Consider the following 19,253-nt stretch of genomic DNA (forward strand, 5'->3'; position numbering starts at 1 on the left):
ACTTTACCAAATTAGACCTTCGCAGTGCCTACAACCTCATTCGCATCCGGGACGGCGATGAGTGGAAGACAGCCTTTTCTACCAGCACTGGGCACTATGAATACTTGTTTATGCCTTTCGGCCTTTCCAACAGTCTGTCCGTCTTTCAATCGTTCATCAATGACGTCTTTCGGGACATGCTTGCTCGTTGGGTCATTGTTTACATCGATGACATTCTTATTTACTCCAACACCTACGAGGAACACGTGCAACACGTGAGATCAGTATTACAATGACTCATTGATCACCAGTTATACGCCAAAGCCGAGAAGTGCGAATTTAACCAGACTACCACGTCGTTCCTGGGCTACATCATCAGTCAGGAGGGAGTCGCCATGGATGAGAAGATGGTCAGAGCTGTTCTAGACTGGCCACTACCAGTAACCTTAAAAGATTTACAGCGCTTTTTGGGGTTTGCCAATTTCTACCAACGCTTCATCAGGAACTTCAGCTCGGTAGCTTCCCCACTAACTTCCATGACAAGGAGAAATTCATCACACCTCACCTGGTCAACTTTGCACAGGAGGCTTTCGCAGAACTCAAGTCATGTTTCACAACTGCCCCCATCCTCCACCACCCTGATCCAGAACTCCAGTTTATAGTCGAGGTGGACGCTTCTAATACGGGCATTGGAGCGATCCTTTCACAACGGCACGGATCCCCATCCAAACTCTACCCTTGCGCCTGTTATTCCCGCAAACTTACAGTTCCCAATTACAGTTCTGCCGAACAGAACTATGACGTCGGAAACCGGGAATTGTTGGCCATGAAATCAGCTATGGAGGAGTGGCGTCATTGGCTAGAGGGGTCTAATCATCCGTTTGTGATTTTAACTGACCACAAGAATTTGGAATACTTACGATCTGCCAAAAGACTGAATCCCAGGCAAGCGAGGTGGGCTCTCTTCTTTACACGTTTTGACTTCACCGTTACCTATCGTCCTGGTTCAAGGAACACCAAAGCAGACGCATTATCACGACAGCACGACTATTTAACCCCCATTGAATCCAAGGAATCCAGAATCATAAATGAATCATTGATCGTGGCCCCAATTCAGTGGGACATCATGACAGAGCTCACCCAAGCCAATTCACAAAGGACCCCTCCCCCCGATTGCCCCCCTGACAAAACTTTTGTACCTCAGGATCTCCGTCAGAAAGTACTTCAGCAAGTTCACTCCGTACTCAGCTCCGGTTACCCTGGAATTGCTGCCACTGTTCACCTACTTCAGAACAGCTTTTGGTGGCCAACCTTGCGGGCAGACACCATAGCATTCATTAACAGATGCATCACCTGTAACACAAGCAAACACCTCAGACAATTACCATCTGGCCTACTGCAACCTCTACCAGTTCCCCACCGACCATGGTCCCATCTTTCCATAGACTTTATTACCGATCTCCCCAAATCCAAGGGAAACACCACAATATTCACCGTCATAGATCGCTTCTCCAAGGCCTGTCGTTTAATTCCTCTTCCCAAACTACCTACTGCATTCGAGACGGCTGAACTCATGTGCAACTTTGTGTTCCGCTTCTATGGCCTTCCTGAGGATATTGTGTCCGACCGAGGGCCCCAATTCACATCCAGAGTATGGGCAGCTTTTTTCCAACAACTCAACATCAACATTAGCCTCACTTCAGGATATCACCCACAATCCAATGGTCAAACAGAACATCTCAATCAGGAGATCACCCGGTTCCTCAGATCCTATTGTCATCAGAACCAGGCAGATTGGAGTCGATTCCTCATGTGGGCTGAATATGCCCAGAACTCACTTCAGAAAACCTCCACCGGGCTAACTCCATTTCAATGCGTAATGGGCTTCCAACCTCCCCTATTTCCATGGTCAGGAGAACCCACTGAGGTACCCTCTGTCAACGACTGGCTCCAGAGAAGCGAAGACATCTGGAATCAAGCTCACACCCATTTGCTACGTGCTGTCAGCAGACAGAAGTTGCAGGCCAATCGTCATCGTCGCCCCAACCCCGAATATACTCCAGGTCAATGGGTCTGGCTATCCACTCGGGACCTACGCCTCAAACATCCTTGCAAGAAACTCAGTCCCAGGTATGTGGGCCCTTTTTAAATTGTTAAACAAATTACACCAGTCTCCTTTCGTTTGGCATTGCCCTCTAATTATCGTATCTCTCCCACTTTTCATGTATCACTTCTCAAACCCGCTGGTGGTCCGAGAGCGGAGGAGGAGGAGCAGACCAGTGACCAGGGCCCCCCACCCATCTTGGTGGATGGCGAGGAGGCATATCAGGTTCGAAATCTACTCGATTCCAGACGCCGGGGCAGGCTCCTCCAATATCTGGTGGACTGGGAGGGGTACGGACCGGAGGAGCGATCCTGGGTTAATGCAGAGGACATACTCGACCCCACACTTGTGACTGAGTTTCATAGGGCCTTACCGGAGAGACCGGCCCCTCGACCTCGAGGAAGACCCCGGCGTCGTTCGTCTCTTCGCGTCAGGAGCCGCTCGCGGGGGGGGGGCTCTGTAACAAACGAGACTCCCGCAATTCCTCCTGCTCACCACCAGAGGGAACCCTCTCCTGAATATTAGATCGTTTGAACTACATTCCCCACATACCTGGCACTGATTACCTTGCAGCTGATCTTTATCAGTGAACTATTTAAGGTGCTCTCAGACTCTCAATCATTGCAAAGTTTTGTATCTACCCTGGTGATCAATTCTCAGCGTTTCTTTCCGTGTTTTCTTTTCCCGAGTACCACTTCGTATCTGTTTATTTCGTGTCTTGATTCTTTGCTGCCTGCCCTGATCTTATGCCCGTTTCTTGATTACTAACTGCCTTATCTCTATTGTTGTGTTTGCTGGTTACTGACCCTGACTGTATGACCACGATTGAAATAAAACTGCAAATGGATCCTCACTCTCCTGAAGTTTCATTAAAGTTGTATTCATAAAATTTTCTGTTTGTCCAAGAATCCTCTTGCTGCAATGCGGGTCTTTACCAGTTTAGGACCTGTGAGGAGTTTCTTGAGTACCAAATTAGCATTTTAGAACTCTTTTATAAGGAATATGTGACAGAATATGTTTGCCATCACAGGTAAAGTTTATAGAGTTTATACCACTTAAAACTATTCATTTAAACCGCAATAATAATTTGCAATTAATGTTTTTGGAAGTATTTTTTATCAATTTAATGCATCCTTGAACGGAAGCATACATTTCTTTAAAGAACAAAAATGTCTTTGTGTTCTAAAAATGGAGTGTATATAATATATATAATTTAATTTTCATAAAGTAACTTGTAGCGTAATTACTTGAGTAGTTTTTCGTCAAACTACTTATTTTCACTTAAAATTTCTCAGTACTTCTACTTGTACTCAAGTGAAATATTTCTTCAGTAGCAGTAATTAAAATTACTTTCACTGCCAAACATACTTGAAATTGCATAAATGTGCAATTGAAGAAAATCTGGAACACTTAAAATATAACACGGTCAGTGCATGTTAGCGACGCGCACAAACCGAACTGAATGAGGACACGAGATGGAATTCATGTCTATCAAACACAGAACCGTTCTGTATACTTTTTGCTTGCTGTAAAACTGAACTGCATCTGAATGTTAAGGCAGCTGACTTGCATGGCTAATCAGTTAATGGCTTAACCGACATCATTATTGAATGAATGGAACTCCTAAGGAAACTGGTCTCAGAACAGTTTGAAGGCACTTGATTTTTATCCTACAACCGTATACAGTTTTCAAAGTCTGCATTTTTCAGCTTTCTGAAGTGGCACAGGAGAGAGTCACTTGACGCTATGCAAGGGTTGATCACTTGAAGGCGAGCTCTGCTTAAGCTTTTCTTCAATTATCCTTTTAAGCAATATTAACCGGTGAGAACCATAATAGTTTGTTTGTTAAACTGTGCTGAGAGGGAAGGATGTTGAAATATTTTCTCGCACCGCCAGTTCAGCTAGTTGTGATGTTTTTGTAGGGGACCCCTAGTGTCACTTCATCGACACAACGTTGAGTGAGTGACCGATAGGGAATGTCCTGGTTACATCCGTAACCTCCGTTCCCTGATGGAGGGAACCAGATGTTGTGTCCCTCCTGCCACAATGCTGAATTACCCGCTGAAATGGCCGGGACCTTATTTACGGCTCCTAAGCACAAAACCAGAATGAGCGGAATGGATGCCAGCTTTTATACCCGTATGTTCGGGGGACTGGTATGCAAATACCACTCGCCAATTCCCATTGGCCTTTTATCAAAGATCACTCCCAAGATTGACCCCTAGTGTCACTTTATCGACACAAATTCAACGGAGGTTACGAAAGTAACCACGACGATTTTACTAAAAATTATGGCATTTGTATTAAAATTGTCCTGGTTACTTTTATAACCTCCGTTGAATATAAAACAATGATTGTTATTTATGGGCAAACCTGTTGAAGTTTTTACCAAATAGATTATTATATTTTGGATTTGGCAGTAATATTTTTTTCTGAACAAAGCAAATACCAAACCATACTGAAACTGTGACCCTTAACCCATGATACAAAATGAAACTTGCGAAATTCAAACTGTTACACCCCTATTACAGACATTTGGAGACTTATGCATCCATCTAGGAGGGACTACAGCTTTTTCGTCACCAGTTAATAAGATTTACTCTAGAATGAATTTAAAAAATATATCTAAGTCACTTATTCCATCTGCTACTGACTGCTTGGGAACAAACTTGGGAACATTTTAGTTTCAGATCATGCTTTGGTGTGTTTAGAAAATCATATACATGGCGCTTTAATACATCAATTCTACAGGACCCAGCATTTCAACAAATGTTGAAGATAGAAGTTAATGCTTATGTAGAAACAATTGGTCCTCAGTGTCCTCTGTGGGCATGGCATAGGAGGCGCTAAAGGCAATTCTTAGGGGGCGGATCATACAATATGCCTCATTCATTAAAAAGATCAAAGCACAGGAATTCATAGAATTGGAAGAGTATTAAAAGTGCTGAAACACAGCTTAAGCGCTGAATGTCATCCATCAGCCTTAGAGAGTTGACCCAGCTAAAGTATAGGTACAATACTATTTTGTCACAGGTGTTATGGTTATTGAGGGCAAGACAGACATATTTTGAGTCAGGTGTTAAGGCAGGGTGACTTCTTGCCTGATACATAAAGCAGAGAGAGTTTTTTCCACCATTCCTTCAGTGTGTTACGATGGCAGCCGAAGGAAGACGAGGAGTGGGGATCTAAATGCGGTTCTTTTATTGGACGACGAAAAAACAACAAACAAGACAGGAACAAATTAAACATCCACGGTGGGAAAACAAAACCAAAACACGAAAAACATCAAAAGAATAAACAGGCTGGGGAAACATCCACGACGGGCAAAGGTAACATAGAAACATCTACTTTCATCAACAATCAACAGGGGAATGGAGAAACAGCAGGGTTTAAATACACAGCAGACATGATGATGACAAACGACAATCAGCTGAGAACAATGACACAGGGCTGGCAGTGATGAGGGCCGGGAATCATGGGAATTGGAGTTTGTGACAAAGACTAGTGAAACACAGGGCAGACACCAAGGGAATCGTGACACAGTGAAGTCTTCTGTTGGCAATATATTTACTTCTGCCACACATATATTAATAAAGCCTTAAAAGAATTATATTTTAATGTTTATAATTCCACGAACACATCTACCAATAAGGATATTAGCGGCTTCATAGAGCCACTAGAACTTCCTAAATTGTCGAATGATCAAAAAGACTTTCTTGACTCAGATATTACTTTGGAAGAGCTTGTTGAGGTAATTAAAGCCTTGCCAACAGATAAGGCACCATCCACGATGGGAAACCGGAACATTAACAGGAGCAAACATCTACGAAAGGCACAGGTGACACATGGGAGGTCAAACACATACAAAAACTGACAACGAATGATCAAACAACAGGGCTTAAATACACAAAGGATAATGACTAAATGAAACACAGGTGAGGACAATGAAGGACAGCTGGCAGAGATAAGAGCAGGGAATTATGGGAAGTGTAGTCCGGGAACAATGACAGGGGAGAAACACAGGCCTGACAACAGTGAATCGTGACAGAGGGTGAATTGTCTTATATTTCTATCTTCCTTAAAGCCAGCACAGATGAATGAAGCATTTGTAGCAAATCTATCTCATGATTGATCATTAATCTCATGCCACCACCGCACCAGGCTGACCTTCATTCACCGTACAGGATTGTAAGGTTAATAGACTGGTAGTCCTTCCAGGCTACCTTTCTTCCTTACTGGATTGCTGGTGTCTTGCCACTGTTATGCTGTGGATTATCACGTGGATATTCCAGGGGTGCATATTGCTTCTTTTTCCCTGGAATACATCAGCTCTTCAGACTCAACCTCAATATCTCTGACCACTTGATAATCACTATGGACATCGACATCCCTATCCCCAGCTCTTTCTGCCTCTCTTGCCAGTAAAATATCTGCCTGCCCACCCCTGCTGTCTGTAAATCCCTTTGACCTCATCAACTATTATAATGACACACTCTTCTCCTGTCTTGATCAGAAGGCTCCCATCAAAACCAAAATAGTCTCATTACACACTCAGCTCCCTGGTATACACCAGAACTTCACCAAATGAAATCCCATAAGTGTCAGCTTGAAAGACTTTGCAAGAAAACTGTAACAGTGTATCTTCTAGCCTACTCGGATTACATTTAACAAAATAAAGATGCTCTCAACAATGCCCGTACCACCTATTACTCTGATCTCATACATTCTGGTTCTACCAACCCCAAGGCTCTCTTTTCTACAATAAATAAACTTCTCAGACATAGTGACAACACCTCCAAATCCTTCACTGTTAACAAGTGCAACACTTTCCTTTCATTTTTTCAAACAAAATTTAAGACCATCTACAGCCAATTGACCAATTCCGTTGCCCTTACTACCTCCCCACCTATCTCACCCCCCTTTACTACCCAGTCCCTGTCTCAGATTTCACCTGTGTCCCCAACGAAGCTGCCCAATATTATGGTAGGAATGAGAAACTCCACTTGGGTTATGGATCACATCCCTTCTAATCTTGTCAAGGACTGTCTCCCAGCTATTTCCTCACTCATCACAGAAACCATTAACTCCTCCCTCAGTTCTGGATCAGTACCCCAAACTCTCAAACTGGCTGCTGTTAATCCCATCCTCAAAAAACCTGAACTAAATCCTGATATCATGAGTAATTTCCATCCCATCTTTAATCATCCTTTTCTGTCAAAAAAACTGGAAAATGTTGTCGTTTCCCAACTCAAAGCACACCTTAACTCTAATGATTTATTTGATCCATTTCAATCTAGTTTCCGCTAACAGCATAGTACAGAATCAGGCCTCCTAAAAGTCACCAACGCCCTCCTCCTCTCCTCAGATTCTGGTCACCTCAGCATCCTCATCCTCCTCGACCTCACTACAGCTTTTGACAACATCAACTACAGCATACTTCTCTCTCGTCTTGAATCTTCTCTCAACATCACCAGTACTGCCTGATTACTCATGCCCGTTCCTGTGACCACATCACCCCTGTCCTCCAGAAGCTTCATTGGCTTCCTGTCCCACAACAGATTCCTTAGTCCTTCTCTTCACTCACAAAGCCCTTCATTACCAACCCCACAATATCACTGATTTTCTCTATCGCCATACTCCTTCCTGAATCCTCTGCTCCTCTGATGCTAAATTACTGTCTACACCACTCAGGACCAAGCACCGCACTTGGGGTGACAAAGCATACTCCATAGCTGCCCCCTCCCTCTGGAACTCTCTCCCCTAACACATTTGTGACTGTTCTGATTTGTCCACGTTCAAATCACTACTCAAAACTCATCTTTTCAGGATTGCTTTTAATGTCTGATTAATGCTGTGTATTATAGGTTTTACTGTATTGTTTTTATGACTATTTTTATAAGTGTCTTTGAGTACCATGAAAAGCACTCTATAAATCAAATGTATTATTATTATTAATAATAGTTGGTCTAAATCGGAAGCTCTGGCTCTGATAGCATATTACCCTGCCATGGCTTTCCAACCTGGCACTTTCGAATGGCCCAAGCAGTACATTATGTATTTAGGCATCTTATTTTCAGCAAATTTGAGAGATTTGGTTAAGAGTTAATTTTGACCCATGAATGAAAATGTTCTCGTGTGATGTGGATAGGTGGGCTTCACTACGTTTGACCAGGGAAGGTCAATGTTATAAAAATTTATTGTATCCCAAAATTCAATTATCTACTACAGTCTCTTCCTCTAGAAGTTTCTATTTATTATTTAAAACAATTTGATAGAATATCGACGTTTTTATTTGAAATGATAAATGACCTCGGTGGCATTTCAAAAATGTACATAGACCAATTGAGAAAGGAGGTTTAGGCCTCCCCAAAATGTTGCTTTATTACTATGCTTTTAATCTCAGACACCTGGTCCACTGGTCTCGTCAACCTGAGAGAGCCCCTCCCTGGTGCAACACTGAACAAGCAGTCCTTGCACCAATCTCATCATTGCAAAGTCTTTCTATCACATTGCCTACAGAAGTAAAAATGCATCACACTAACATGCAATATGGACAAAGATTTCCTATATGTTAAATTTTGATTTGACCTAAATGTATTTCAAGCATATGGCTGAACCCCAAATTTAACAAGTCCCCCTTTTGCTGGAAAGAATGGATTGAGACGGGTGTTGCTACACTTGGTGGCCTTTATGAAAAAAGAGCTTTCAGATCATCTGAAAATATAATTTGGAATTCTAGGTCTCAATTTTTCATGTATTTACATTTACGCCATATACTTTGCACTATTTTTGGTGGTAGTACACAGCCCCCAAAAGCTGCAGACACCCTCTGTATAGTGATTACAGCTTTTAGAAAGGGGCATGAAGTGTCAGTGTATTATTCCTTGTTGATTCAGAGTCTTGGAGATGGGGCCTTGGGAAAGAGATTTGAATTTGGTATTGAAGGACATAGACATAGCCCATGCTTTGTGGTTCCCCTTCTGTCGCTCTCTCCAAGTTGTGTCGGAGAAGCGACACTAGGGGTCTCTCTTGAGCGCCGATATCCACCTCTGATCTATGAAAAAAGGCCAAAGAGAGTTGGCAGCCGGTATTTGCATGTCCCGCCCCCGGACATACGGGTATTTAAGCGGCGCAAATACGGGAGTTCATTCAGAAAATTTCTTCGGAGCCGATGGTCTGTCTGCAGTTTGCTGCGAGTTACACACCACTTTAAACGTTCCTGTTTCCTCTGACGATCTGCATGCTGTTGGATCTTGACGGCGCACAATAGCGGCTTTCTCCTTCACATTGCACGGCGTGCATTGTTGCCCCTGAGCGCTTCGACAGCGCAGACACACACACACACTGTGTATTAAAAGAGTAAATTCCTATTAAAAGAGTAATTTCTCTAAAAGAGCAAAACACAGCGGCGTTGAACGTCCTTTTCAGGACGCGTCTTTTTCAAGATGCCCTTCCGCCCCTGTGTTGTTCCTGGATGCGGTAGAGTGCTCTCCGCTTAAGACGGCCACAGACGCTGTCTCGTGTGTTTGGGCTGCGATCACACCGAGGCGGCGTTTGTGGATGGCTCCAAGTGCTATTAAAAGAGTAATTTCTCTAAAAGAGCAAAACACAGCGGCGTTGAACGTCCTTTTCAGGACGCGTCTTTTTCAAGATACCCTTCCGCCCCTGTGTTGTTCCTGGATGCGGTAGAGTGCTCTCCGCTTCAGACGGCCACAGGCGCTGTCTCGTGTGTTTGGGCCGCGATCACACCGAGGCGGCGTTAGTGGATGGCTCATGTTCTCACTGCGAGAACATGACCATGACCACGTTAGCGGTCGCGGCTTGCTTTCAACAGAAAGCAAGCCACCCTAGCTTCACCCGCATTGCTCCTTCTTCCCACGGGATTGAGGACGATGCGGTTGGTGCTGGAGGCGATTTGGAGGCGGCAGCGGTGCATTTTCGCCGGGTAGCCCCCGCGAACCTCTCGTTCCCGACACGCTCGCTGGTCCCGTCGCTTCACGCCGGCCGATAGCGGCTTCGCCTCACGGCTCGGCTGTCTATCCTCCCGAGCCCGAAGCAGATGAGCTCGCCGCTGCATCGGAGAGTGTGATGTCTGATGCGGAGGACTCCCATGGACTGCCGCCTCGGGCCAGCAGGCCCAGGCTGAGGCCGGCTCAGATGTCTGACATGCTTTCCGGGCCACCGTGAGCGTGGGGTTGGATTGGAACCCTCCATCCTCCCCACAGCCTTCACGGTTGGATGACTGGTTCCTGGGGGCAGCGCCACTCCACGGCCTCGCATCCCCCGGTCCTGTTTTTCCCGGAGGTGCATGACGAGCTGGCGCCTACGTGGAGAGCCCGGCTCTCCGCCCGTCTAGGTGCAACCCGCTCCACTCTCACCACCCTCGTCGGGCGGAGCGCCACAGATACGGGCGATTCCCCAGGTCGATAGGGCAGTTGCGTACCATCTATGCCCCGGTAGCCCTACCTCCTGGCGTGGCCGCCCCGTACTCCCATCCAAGCCCTGTAGGACAACATCCTCGCTCAATGCGAAGGCCTACAGTGCGGCTGGACGCGCTGCCTTCGCCCTGCATGCGATGGCCCTCCTGCAAGTCCACCAGGCCAAAGCACTCAGAAACATGCATGGGGGTGGACCTGATCCTGATGTGCTGCAGGAACTGCGCTCAGCGACCGACCTCGCCCTGAGAGTGACGAAGGCCACAGCGCAGGCACTTGGACAGGCGATGGCCACACTAGTGGTCCAGGAACGCCATCTTTGGCTCAATCTGGTCGAGATGCGTGAGGCCGACAAGAACCGCTTCCTGGATGCACCTGTCTCTCAGATTGGCCTTTTCGGCGACACCGTCGAGGACTTCGCCCAACAGTTCTCCGCGGTGAAGAAGCAGACGGAGGCCATCTCTCACTTCATGCCCCACCGTAGACCTGCCGCTACGGGCCCTGCCCCGTCTGCCCGCCGAGGGCGTCCCCCTGCGAAGAAACCAGCTCCTGCTCCACCTCAACCCGGGCCCAGCTCTCAGCCCCAGCATCGAGCACCCCGCAGGCGGCGCACGCCCCCTGTCTCACGAACCCCCTCTAGGACCCGGAAGGCTCCCAAAAGTTCCTGAGACAGCCAACCCAGAGCCGAAGACGTTATTTGCGTAACTGGGCAAACTGAATTGCGTAACCGAGTCGCAAACTGAATTGCGCAACCGAGTTGAATGGTCCGGTGCAGCCAGCGTGATGCGTTAGGGGCACCAAAGGGACGAGTATTTTGGATGTACCCGGCGGGGCGGAACAGGTAGTGCAGCGTCGGGCGGCTTCATTGCGGCCTGAGGCTGAGGTGCTGAGAATAGACTCAAAGCCCTTACCTTGCTCCGCACACCCGGCAGGGGGCGGGTTCGTGACTAAGGAGGAGGTCTGATGCTGGCGTCCTCTGGACTCAAGTCGCTGCGTGCCACTCACATCCCCGGCAAGCTCAACGTCGTAGCGGACGCGCTATCACGACAACGCCTGCCCGGCGGGGAGTGGAGGCTTCACCCCCAGTCGGTCCAGCTGATTTGGGAACGGTTTGGCAAGGCCCAGGTAGACCTGTTTGCCTCCCAGGAAACCTCCCACTGCCCGCTCTGGTACGCCCTAAAAGAGGCTCCCCTCGGGACAGATGCGCTGGCACACAGCTGGCCCTCGGGGCTGCGCAAGTACGCATTTCCCCCAGTGAGCCTTCTTGCACCGGTGCTGTGCAAGGTCAGGGAGGACGAGGAGCAAGTCACATTAGTGGCCCCCTACTGGCCCACTCGGACTTGGTTCTCGGAACTCAGACTTCTCATGACAGCTCCTCCCTGGCTGAATTATCCTGAGAAAGGACCTCCTCTCTCAGGGGCGGGCACACTCTGGCACCCGCCCAGACCTCTGGAACCTCCACGCCTGGTCCCTGGACGGGATGCGGAAGAGCTAGCCGGCTTACCGGCGACCCTTGTGAATACAATCAACCAAGCCAGAGACCCTCTACCAGGCACCTTTACGCCCTAAAGTGGCGCTTTGTTCAGAGATTGGTGTTCTTCCCGAACTGAAGACCACGAGAGATACGCGATCAAGTCAGTGCTCCTGTTCCTACAGGAGAGGCTGGACAGGAGGCTGTCCCCGTCCACCCTCAAGGTGTATGTTGCCGCCATTGCCGCCCACCACGATCCTGTAGACGGCAAGTCTTTGGGTAAGCACGACTTGATCCTCAGGTTCCTGAGAGGCGCCCGGAGGTTGAATCCCTCCCGGCCAGGCCTAGTTCCCTCCTGGGATCTCTCGGTAGTCTTGGCAGGACTCCAGAGACCTCCCTTCGAGCCGCTCGAATCAATTGGACTCAGGGCCCTCTCTCTTAAGACGGCCCTGCTGATCGAGCTTCGCCTCTATCTAGAGGGTTGGGGACCTGCAAGCGTTCTCTGTCAGCGACACTTGCTTGGAGTTCGGTCCGGCGGATACGTCTGTGATCCTAAGACCACGACCGGGCTATGTGCCCAAGGTTCCTACCACACCCTTCCGAGATCAGGTAGTGAACCTGCAAGCGCTGCCCCGGGAGGAGGCAGACCCAGCCCTTTCGTTGCTATGTCCAGTGCGCGCCCTGCGCATTTACATGGACCGCACACAGAGCACCAGACGCTCTGAGCAGCTCTTTGTCTGCTTTGGGGGACGGCAGAAAGGGAATGCCATCTCCAAACAGAGGCTCGCCCACGGGGTTGTCGACGCCATCACACTGGCTTATAACACCCAGGCCGTGCCCCTACCCTTGCGGGTCCGAGCTCACTCAACAAGGGGTGTTGCGTCCTCGTGGGCACTGGCCAAGGGCACCTCCCTAGCAGACATCTGTAGAGCCGCGGGTTGGGCAACACCCAACACCTTCGCGAGGTTTTACACCCTCCGCGTTGAGTCGGTTGTGTCTCGTGTTTTGTCAGGTCCGAGCCCGTAGAACTCAGTAACACGTAGACCGACCGGCCGGGTGGATCGCATGCGCCCAGCGCCCTTTTCCTGACGTCAAGGTAAAGTAGTGCGCCTTCTTCCCAGGGCGCCCCACTCCGAGTCGGGACCCTGGTCGATTCCTCCCCAGCCCTCCGGGTCCGCGGTTCGGCGGTTCAGCGGAGGAACTCACTGACCCAAGCCACTGCGGGTACCCTGATGGCTACCCTGTACTGGTATAGGTGCTCCGCAGGTAAGGCCTCCTGCTCGGACTCCCCCTGTGTGTAATTCCACGGTTCTGTCCCCTTACGAGCGGACCCCCGTGTCTCCCTTAGGCAGTTACAGCTGCCCGGTCGCCGTGCTGTAGCAACTCCCCCTTCGAGGCTGGATCTACCACCGCACCATACTTTCCACACGAGCCCTAAGACGGCCGTGTGACGTGTCTACCACTTTTCCTCCCCAAGAAAAAGGGTAGGTGTGGTCTCCGCAGGGTCTGGGTAAGACCCCCTTCCCTATATGCGTGTAAGGGCCCCAGCCGTGATTGCTCTATGCGAGACACATAGAGAGAAAAGAGGCCCAGCCAGTCTGGCCCATTCCCATGTTGGCAAACATCGCCTTGTTCCCCTTCCAGGGTAACTAGAAGGATTCCGATGTTCTTATGGGGCATTGGGGAAGGGTACGTGCAGCCAGGTACAGACGATGCGCGGCACTGGATGAAATCCCTGCCCGCCTCTGTATCGGCGGTTCACGTACACGGGTCAGCGCTTGGCAAGATTGGAATGGGTCCCCTAGTGTCGCTTCTCCGACACAACGTGGAAAGAGCGACAGAAGGGGAACGTTTGGTTACGTATGTAACCTCCGTTCCCCGAGGGAGGGAACGACACGTTGTGTCTTTCCTCCGCCATGTCGCTGAACCGAGCCACTGTTGTGGCCGGACCATTTCCGGCTCCTCAGAAAAATTCTGCCCCAGACTATGTATACATTATTTGGTGATGAAGCTGTTATTAAAGTAGGTGACAAATATACAAAAAGGTGGGTCCAAACTAGTGTAATGATTGGCAGACAAATAATTCTTAGAGGATGGAAGTCAATTGGTGCGCCCTCATTTCAAGAATGGTTCACTGAATTGGACAGGGTGGCGGCATTTGAAACGATGTCATATAAACAGCTTTATGTCATTAATAGCAATGTGGGCAGAGCTCGCCGTTCACAAGTCCAACCTCGTATGGCCCCAATTCCTGCAGCCATCACTCCAACACCTTATCCGTGAGTAATCATGCTAAATTGATCATTTGGCAGTAGAAAATCACTTGCTATTATATCAAACACAGTTGAAAGCTATTTGGATGGTTAAATGAAGCTTAACATTGTCTTTGTGTTTGTTTTTGAGTTGCCACAGTATGCAATAGACTGCCATGTCAATGTCATGTAAAAGTAATTTATCACGTTATTAATGTCCATTGTGATCAGTTGAATGCCACTTTGGTGAATAAAAGTACCAATTTCTTTCCATAAGAGCAAAATATGTACCTAATTCGAAACTTTTGCCCACCAGTGTATGTATATTGTACATATATATTTTTGGTTGTGAACACTTCCAGTATAATCACAGTTAAAAGGAAGTTGGAACATATTTCCAGTGTGGATGAAGGGGTTCTTGAGTTTTTCTGATGGGACTGTGGGCTACATAAAGCAAAGAAAGTTGGGAAACAATGTGGTAAACCATTCTCCCTTTAATTTCAAATACATTTTCAGTAATCATTCATCAGAATGTAATAAACTTGCTCTTCCTCTTAACAACATTCCTTTGCAGCTGACATCACAAATCCCTCTTCCTTTTCAACTCCTTATCTTCAACAGACCGCCTCACACAACCCAATAAATAAAATCAAGTCACCTTTTCTAGTTGAATATCCTCTTTCAATCAGAAATATATTCCAGTAATGAAATGAGCTATGAATGCTGTTTCAGCGCTGTTTCAAATTTGTATTATCCTTATAATTTATAATATAATTAAAATAGAAATTTACTTAAAGAAATATTTTGACAGCTAAAGTGCGATATGAGACATGAGGCACGATATCAACACATACCTGGGTTCACCTTCATCCTCATTAATACCATCCTCTTCATCTTCACTTCCACTGTATTCATATTCAGTTCCCTCTGTTAAGATTGATCACAAACAAACAATGAGACAAATTACTCCAGTCATGCCCAAACCACAAGATCCCTAAAGAAAAATCACACATACACTTAGATGGTGAGTTCTCCTTTTCCTGAAATTTTGAGGTAAATCTTCACCTCATGAAGGCATAAAACTTTAAAGGTGTGACTTTCTTCTCAAACACAAAAAAAGATGTTGGGCTGAATGTGAGGTAGTGACAGATTCAGTCAACTTTCGCTTTCATCATAAGGAAAAAAGATGCAATGAAAGTGAATGGTGACTACTGCCATTCTCCTTCTGTGTTCAACAAAAGAAAGAGGTCACACAGATCACCTTTCTCTCGTCTCCTCTTCCTGGTTCTGTCAAGATGGTCTTTGAGTGTGATGCGCACTTGTCGTTCGTTAGGTAGGTCTTTAATAAACGAGTGTCGTAGCAGCATCTCTGTGGATGGCCTGTGCAGGTAGTTCTTCACCAGACAACTGTCCACAAATGTCAGGAACTTTTTAGACCTTAAGAAGCAATAAAATGTATATGTTAGCCAGTAAGTAAATAGGAAAATCAAGAATGAGATCTCTTTCTCCTGCACAGCAATAAGATTAAATATTAGGCAAATGGAGAGTTTTGTCTCAGATTTTACTCTTGAAAAAGAGACTCCAGTAATCTTATATGTGTTCATAGAGTTTCAGAAGAGATCTCAACAATGACTCAAACTCTGCTCAGATTTGTCAAGATGGATACAGCAGTTCAGACATCTCACATACTTCTCATCAAATTCTTCCAAGAGTAAATTATCTGAGCTTTTGCTCAGCTTTTTGCTCAAAAAATGCATCCACCTTAGGCAAGCATAAATAAAAATGTATGCACATTTTGGGACTTTTATTCACATCTTGGTGTTTCCTTCCAGCATTTTCTTTTTTTGAGGAATTCCAAAATTCCTCAGCTCCTGTGAGCTCCTTTGGGCAAACTGAGAGAGGTTCACTGAGATCTAACCCTCGTATGAAATCATCTGGAGGATGCTCAAGATAGCACTTTTCATATCAGCAGTCTTACCATTTCTTGGATTTTAGTTTGGGAGCAGGGTTACGTGGAATGAGAAACAGCGCTCTCATCGGATGCATGTCACACAACGCTGTGGAGAAATATGGAAAACACATGTAACTATTGGATTATATGCAGCTTTGTTTGCTCTGAAAGTGTGTCCAGATCCTGTAAACTCACGTGGAGTTCCCTCTGCCATCTCCAAAGCTGTGATCCCCAGAGACCAAACGTCACTCTGAGAAATTCAAAACAAACATTATTAAACAAAGCATTTCACTAAGATATAACTCACCAATTACGGAACACTAGGTGTAATACAAATAGCATAACATTTGTTATGCTATTTGAGCCACTGCTGAGAAGTGACCAAATCATTTATTGTATGTAATTAACACTGTAATTTACCTGTACATTACCTTGCACATTTTTGCTCATGTTTTGTGTTAACTGTAATGATAGTTTTAGTTTTTAAATTTAGCTGAAAAGTCTATAATGGACAGTTAACAGTAGGTATAGATTTAGTTTTGGTAAATGTGTCCCATTGTTGTTCTAAACCAATGGTTTAATGGCAGGTATCACTGTGACAACTTACCCCATAAAGTAAATCATGTTGTCACAAAAGGTAAACATTTCATAAAAGAACTGTGTCGTTTTTCCAGGGCAGAATGTTCCATAGCTTTTTGTAGCCAGGACTTTCCGGTATGTGGCTCTCAAAAATAAACATACCCTGAATAATATTTAATATTGTAAAAAGTGTGACAAGACAACCAGCCCTGGTCTCTCTAATAATAAGAAGAGCATAAAAGACTGTCAGTGAATTTACGGTTTGGTAACTGGTCTGTTCACTTACCCTGTAGTCATATGTAGAATCAGGGTTCTCATCACATGCAATCACCTCAGGTGCCATCCAGTACGGTGTCCCAATAAAAGTGTTTCTTCTTCCAATGGTCCTGTCTAACTGAGCACTCACACCAAAATCCACTGAAAAACACACAAAAACAATGGTTAACTAGTTAAACAATGACTCTAACCATATATAGTTACATTAAAACAAAACAGTAATGAATCACAGAGTTCATTTACACTGCTTGATCAGAATTCTGTTTTCTTAGAACCCAAGCATTAAATAATTAAGTCAGAAAGAAAGAAAGATAGATAGAAATATCTCTTTTCAAAGAGGACAATATATTTGGCAAATGGAGCATTTCTCATATCAGACACTAATGAGCTGGTAACAGATAGAGGGTTGTTTGTCAGACGTCTTACCAAGTTTAACCTCAGCGTTCTCTGTGAGCAACACATTTTGTCCTTTAATGTCTCGATGAATGACATGGTGTGAGTGCAGGTGTAACAGACCCTGAGAGCACAAACATCATCAACAAACACAAACTATACTAATACACATCAACTGAACACAAAGGGCTTTCATTCCTAATGTGTCTTTCTATTTATTTATGTATATATATATATATACATAATATCAGTAGTCGTTAAGGGTTAGCAAAGCCATTATCTGTATCTGTATCTATGGCAAAATTATATGTATCTCTATTCGGATAGAACTGGATGTGGCCGTGGCTTAAAATCAAAGCGCGTCAAAACTAAATCAAGTTTCAATAAATATATAACAGTATATATAATGAAAGTGCGTCAAATATATATATATTTATAATAACTATATATTCATTACAAATAATTAATTAATCTATAATTAAATAGTTATTAAATATTAATATTAAAATTAACTAAAAATATAGTTTCTATAAATAAAATATGCCTTGTATACACCATAATAATAGTCTGTTAATAATAATAATAATTTAACATTTATATAGTGCGTATCCAGAGCTCAAGGACACTTAACATTCTCAAATTTCATACAGTTTAACGGAAAAAAAGAAAAAAGATCAAGCATGTAGATGTACGCTCTATGGAGCATTTAACTTTTTTGGAATAAAGGCTTAACCAGATAATTACCTTAGTCGGTTATTATATGGATATAAAAGTGATGTGAAATGATCACTTCAGGTCAGGAATTTAATATTGTGCTCAGATTGGTTTATTATTGAATACATGAGAATCATTATGTGTGAATCTTGTGATACATTAACATTTCAAAAAGTGGAAAATGTGTATGATACAGTATCTTAGTTACTGTTACTCTCGACAAGCCCCAGAAACACATAATAAAAGGAGACCACCAACAGAGTCGAGAACGAGGCCATCCGATTTGAAATCACACCGGGTACATTTTCATTCAGAAGGTTTACACTTCAGTCATATTGGCTTTCCAGACTCATACATTAGTTGTAATTTTGGATATGTTTATTTAAAATGTTGCTTAATCCTTGTGCTTCTTGGAGAATCTGTGAAATTAATACTTTTTCTATTATTCGAATTAATTCGTCATTATCCGTGCCTTTCCGAATACGGTATACGGATTCAGGCACACACCTAGTAGTAGTAGAAATAATCAAAATAATAACAACAATAACAATAGCTTTCATTATATATTTTATGTATAGTTTTTGGTCATTTTAATATAGTGCAGGTCTGTCTCAACATAATCAATACATAATGAATGCCCCAACCTTTCTGGTTGCTAAAATGTTAATTTTCTTTTTTTATATTGGCTGTACTGTAACTGTCCTTTGGCAGGATCTGTCTCTGTTCAACTTCACACACTTGTTTTGCAGATGCTCAACCATTTGTTTGATGATCCAATATATCAGTTTTAAAACCATATTTTTAATGTGTTTGTATTTCCATATAATCCAAGCTCTTCTGAATGCAGACTATGAATAATCTTTTGATGTGATGACTCACTCTGAGTACTTCTCTGCAGATGTAAGCAATCCAGTCCTCTTTCAGGAAGTTGCCTTTAGTCTTCTTCAGCAGGTCTGTGACTGATCCTGCACCACAGTACTCCATCACAAGCTGATCAGAGTCACAGCAAACAAACAATTACATCTACAAACCAACAGCTCATCTCTTATAAAAGCAAGACAGTATGTAGTAACTGGTATATTTGAATGCTGAACATTCT

General features: G+C 44.9%; 1 protein-coding gene across 2 annotated transcripts in view; it reads right to left on the bottom strand.

Moving 5' to 3' along the window:
• The window catches only part of LOC127663289 (misshapen-like kinase 1), an 88,947-nt gene that overhangs the window by 39,909 nt on the left and 29,785 nt on the right, over positions 1-19,253 (bottom strand). For both annotated transcript variants that reach the window (XM_052154798.1, XM_052154799.1), the window contains 7 exons: positions 19,034-19,144; positions 17,474-17,564; positions 17,058-17,188; positions 16,388-16,442; positions 16,220-16,298; positions 15,503-15,678; positions 15,096-15,168 (listed from right to left, as the gene is read on the bottom strand). In XM_052154798.1, coding sequence (XP_052010758.1) covers positions 15,096-15,168; positions 15,503-15,678; positions 16,220-16,298; positions 16,388-16,442; positions 17,058-17,188; positions 17,474-17,564; positions 19,034-19,144 — 716 coding nt within the window. The remainder of the gene's footprint in view (positions 1-15,095; positions 15,169-15,502; positions 15,679-16,219; positions 16,299-16,387; positions 16,443-17,057; positions 17,189-17,473; positions 17,565-19,033; positions 19,145-19,253) is intronic.

The sequence above is a fragment of the Xyrauchen texanus genome, chromosome 23, assembly GCF_025860055.1.
Source record: "Xyrauchen texanus isolate HMW12.3.18 chromosome 23, RBS_HiC_50CHRs, whole genome shotgun sequence".
Lineage (NCBI taxonomy): Eukaryota > Metazoa > Chordata > Actinopteri > Cypriniformes > Catostomidae > Xyrauchen > Xyrauchen texanus.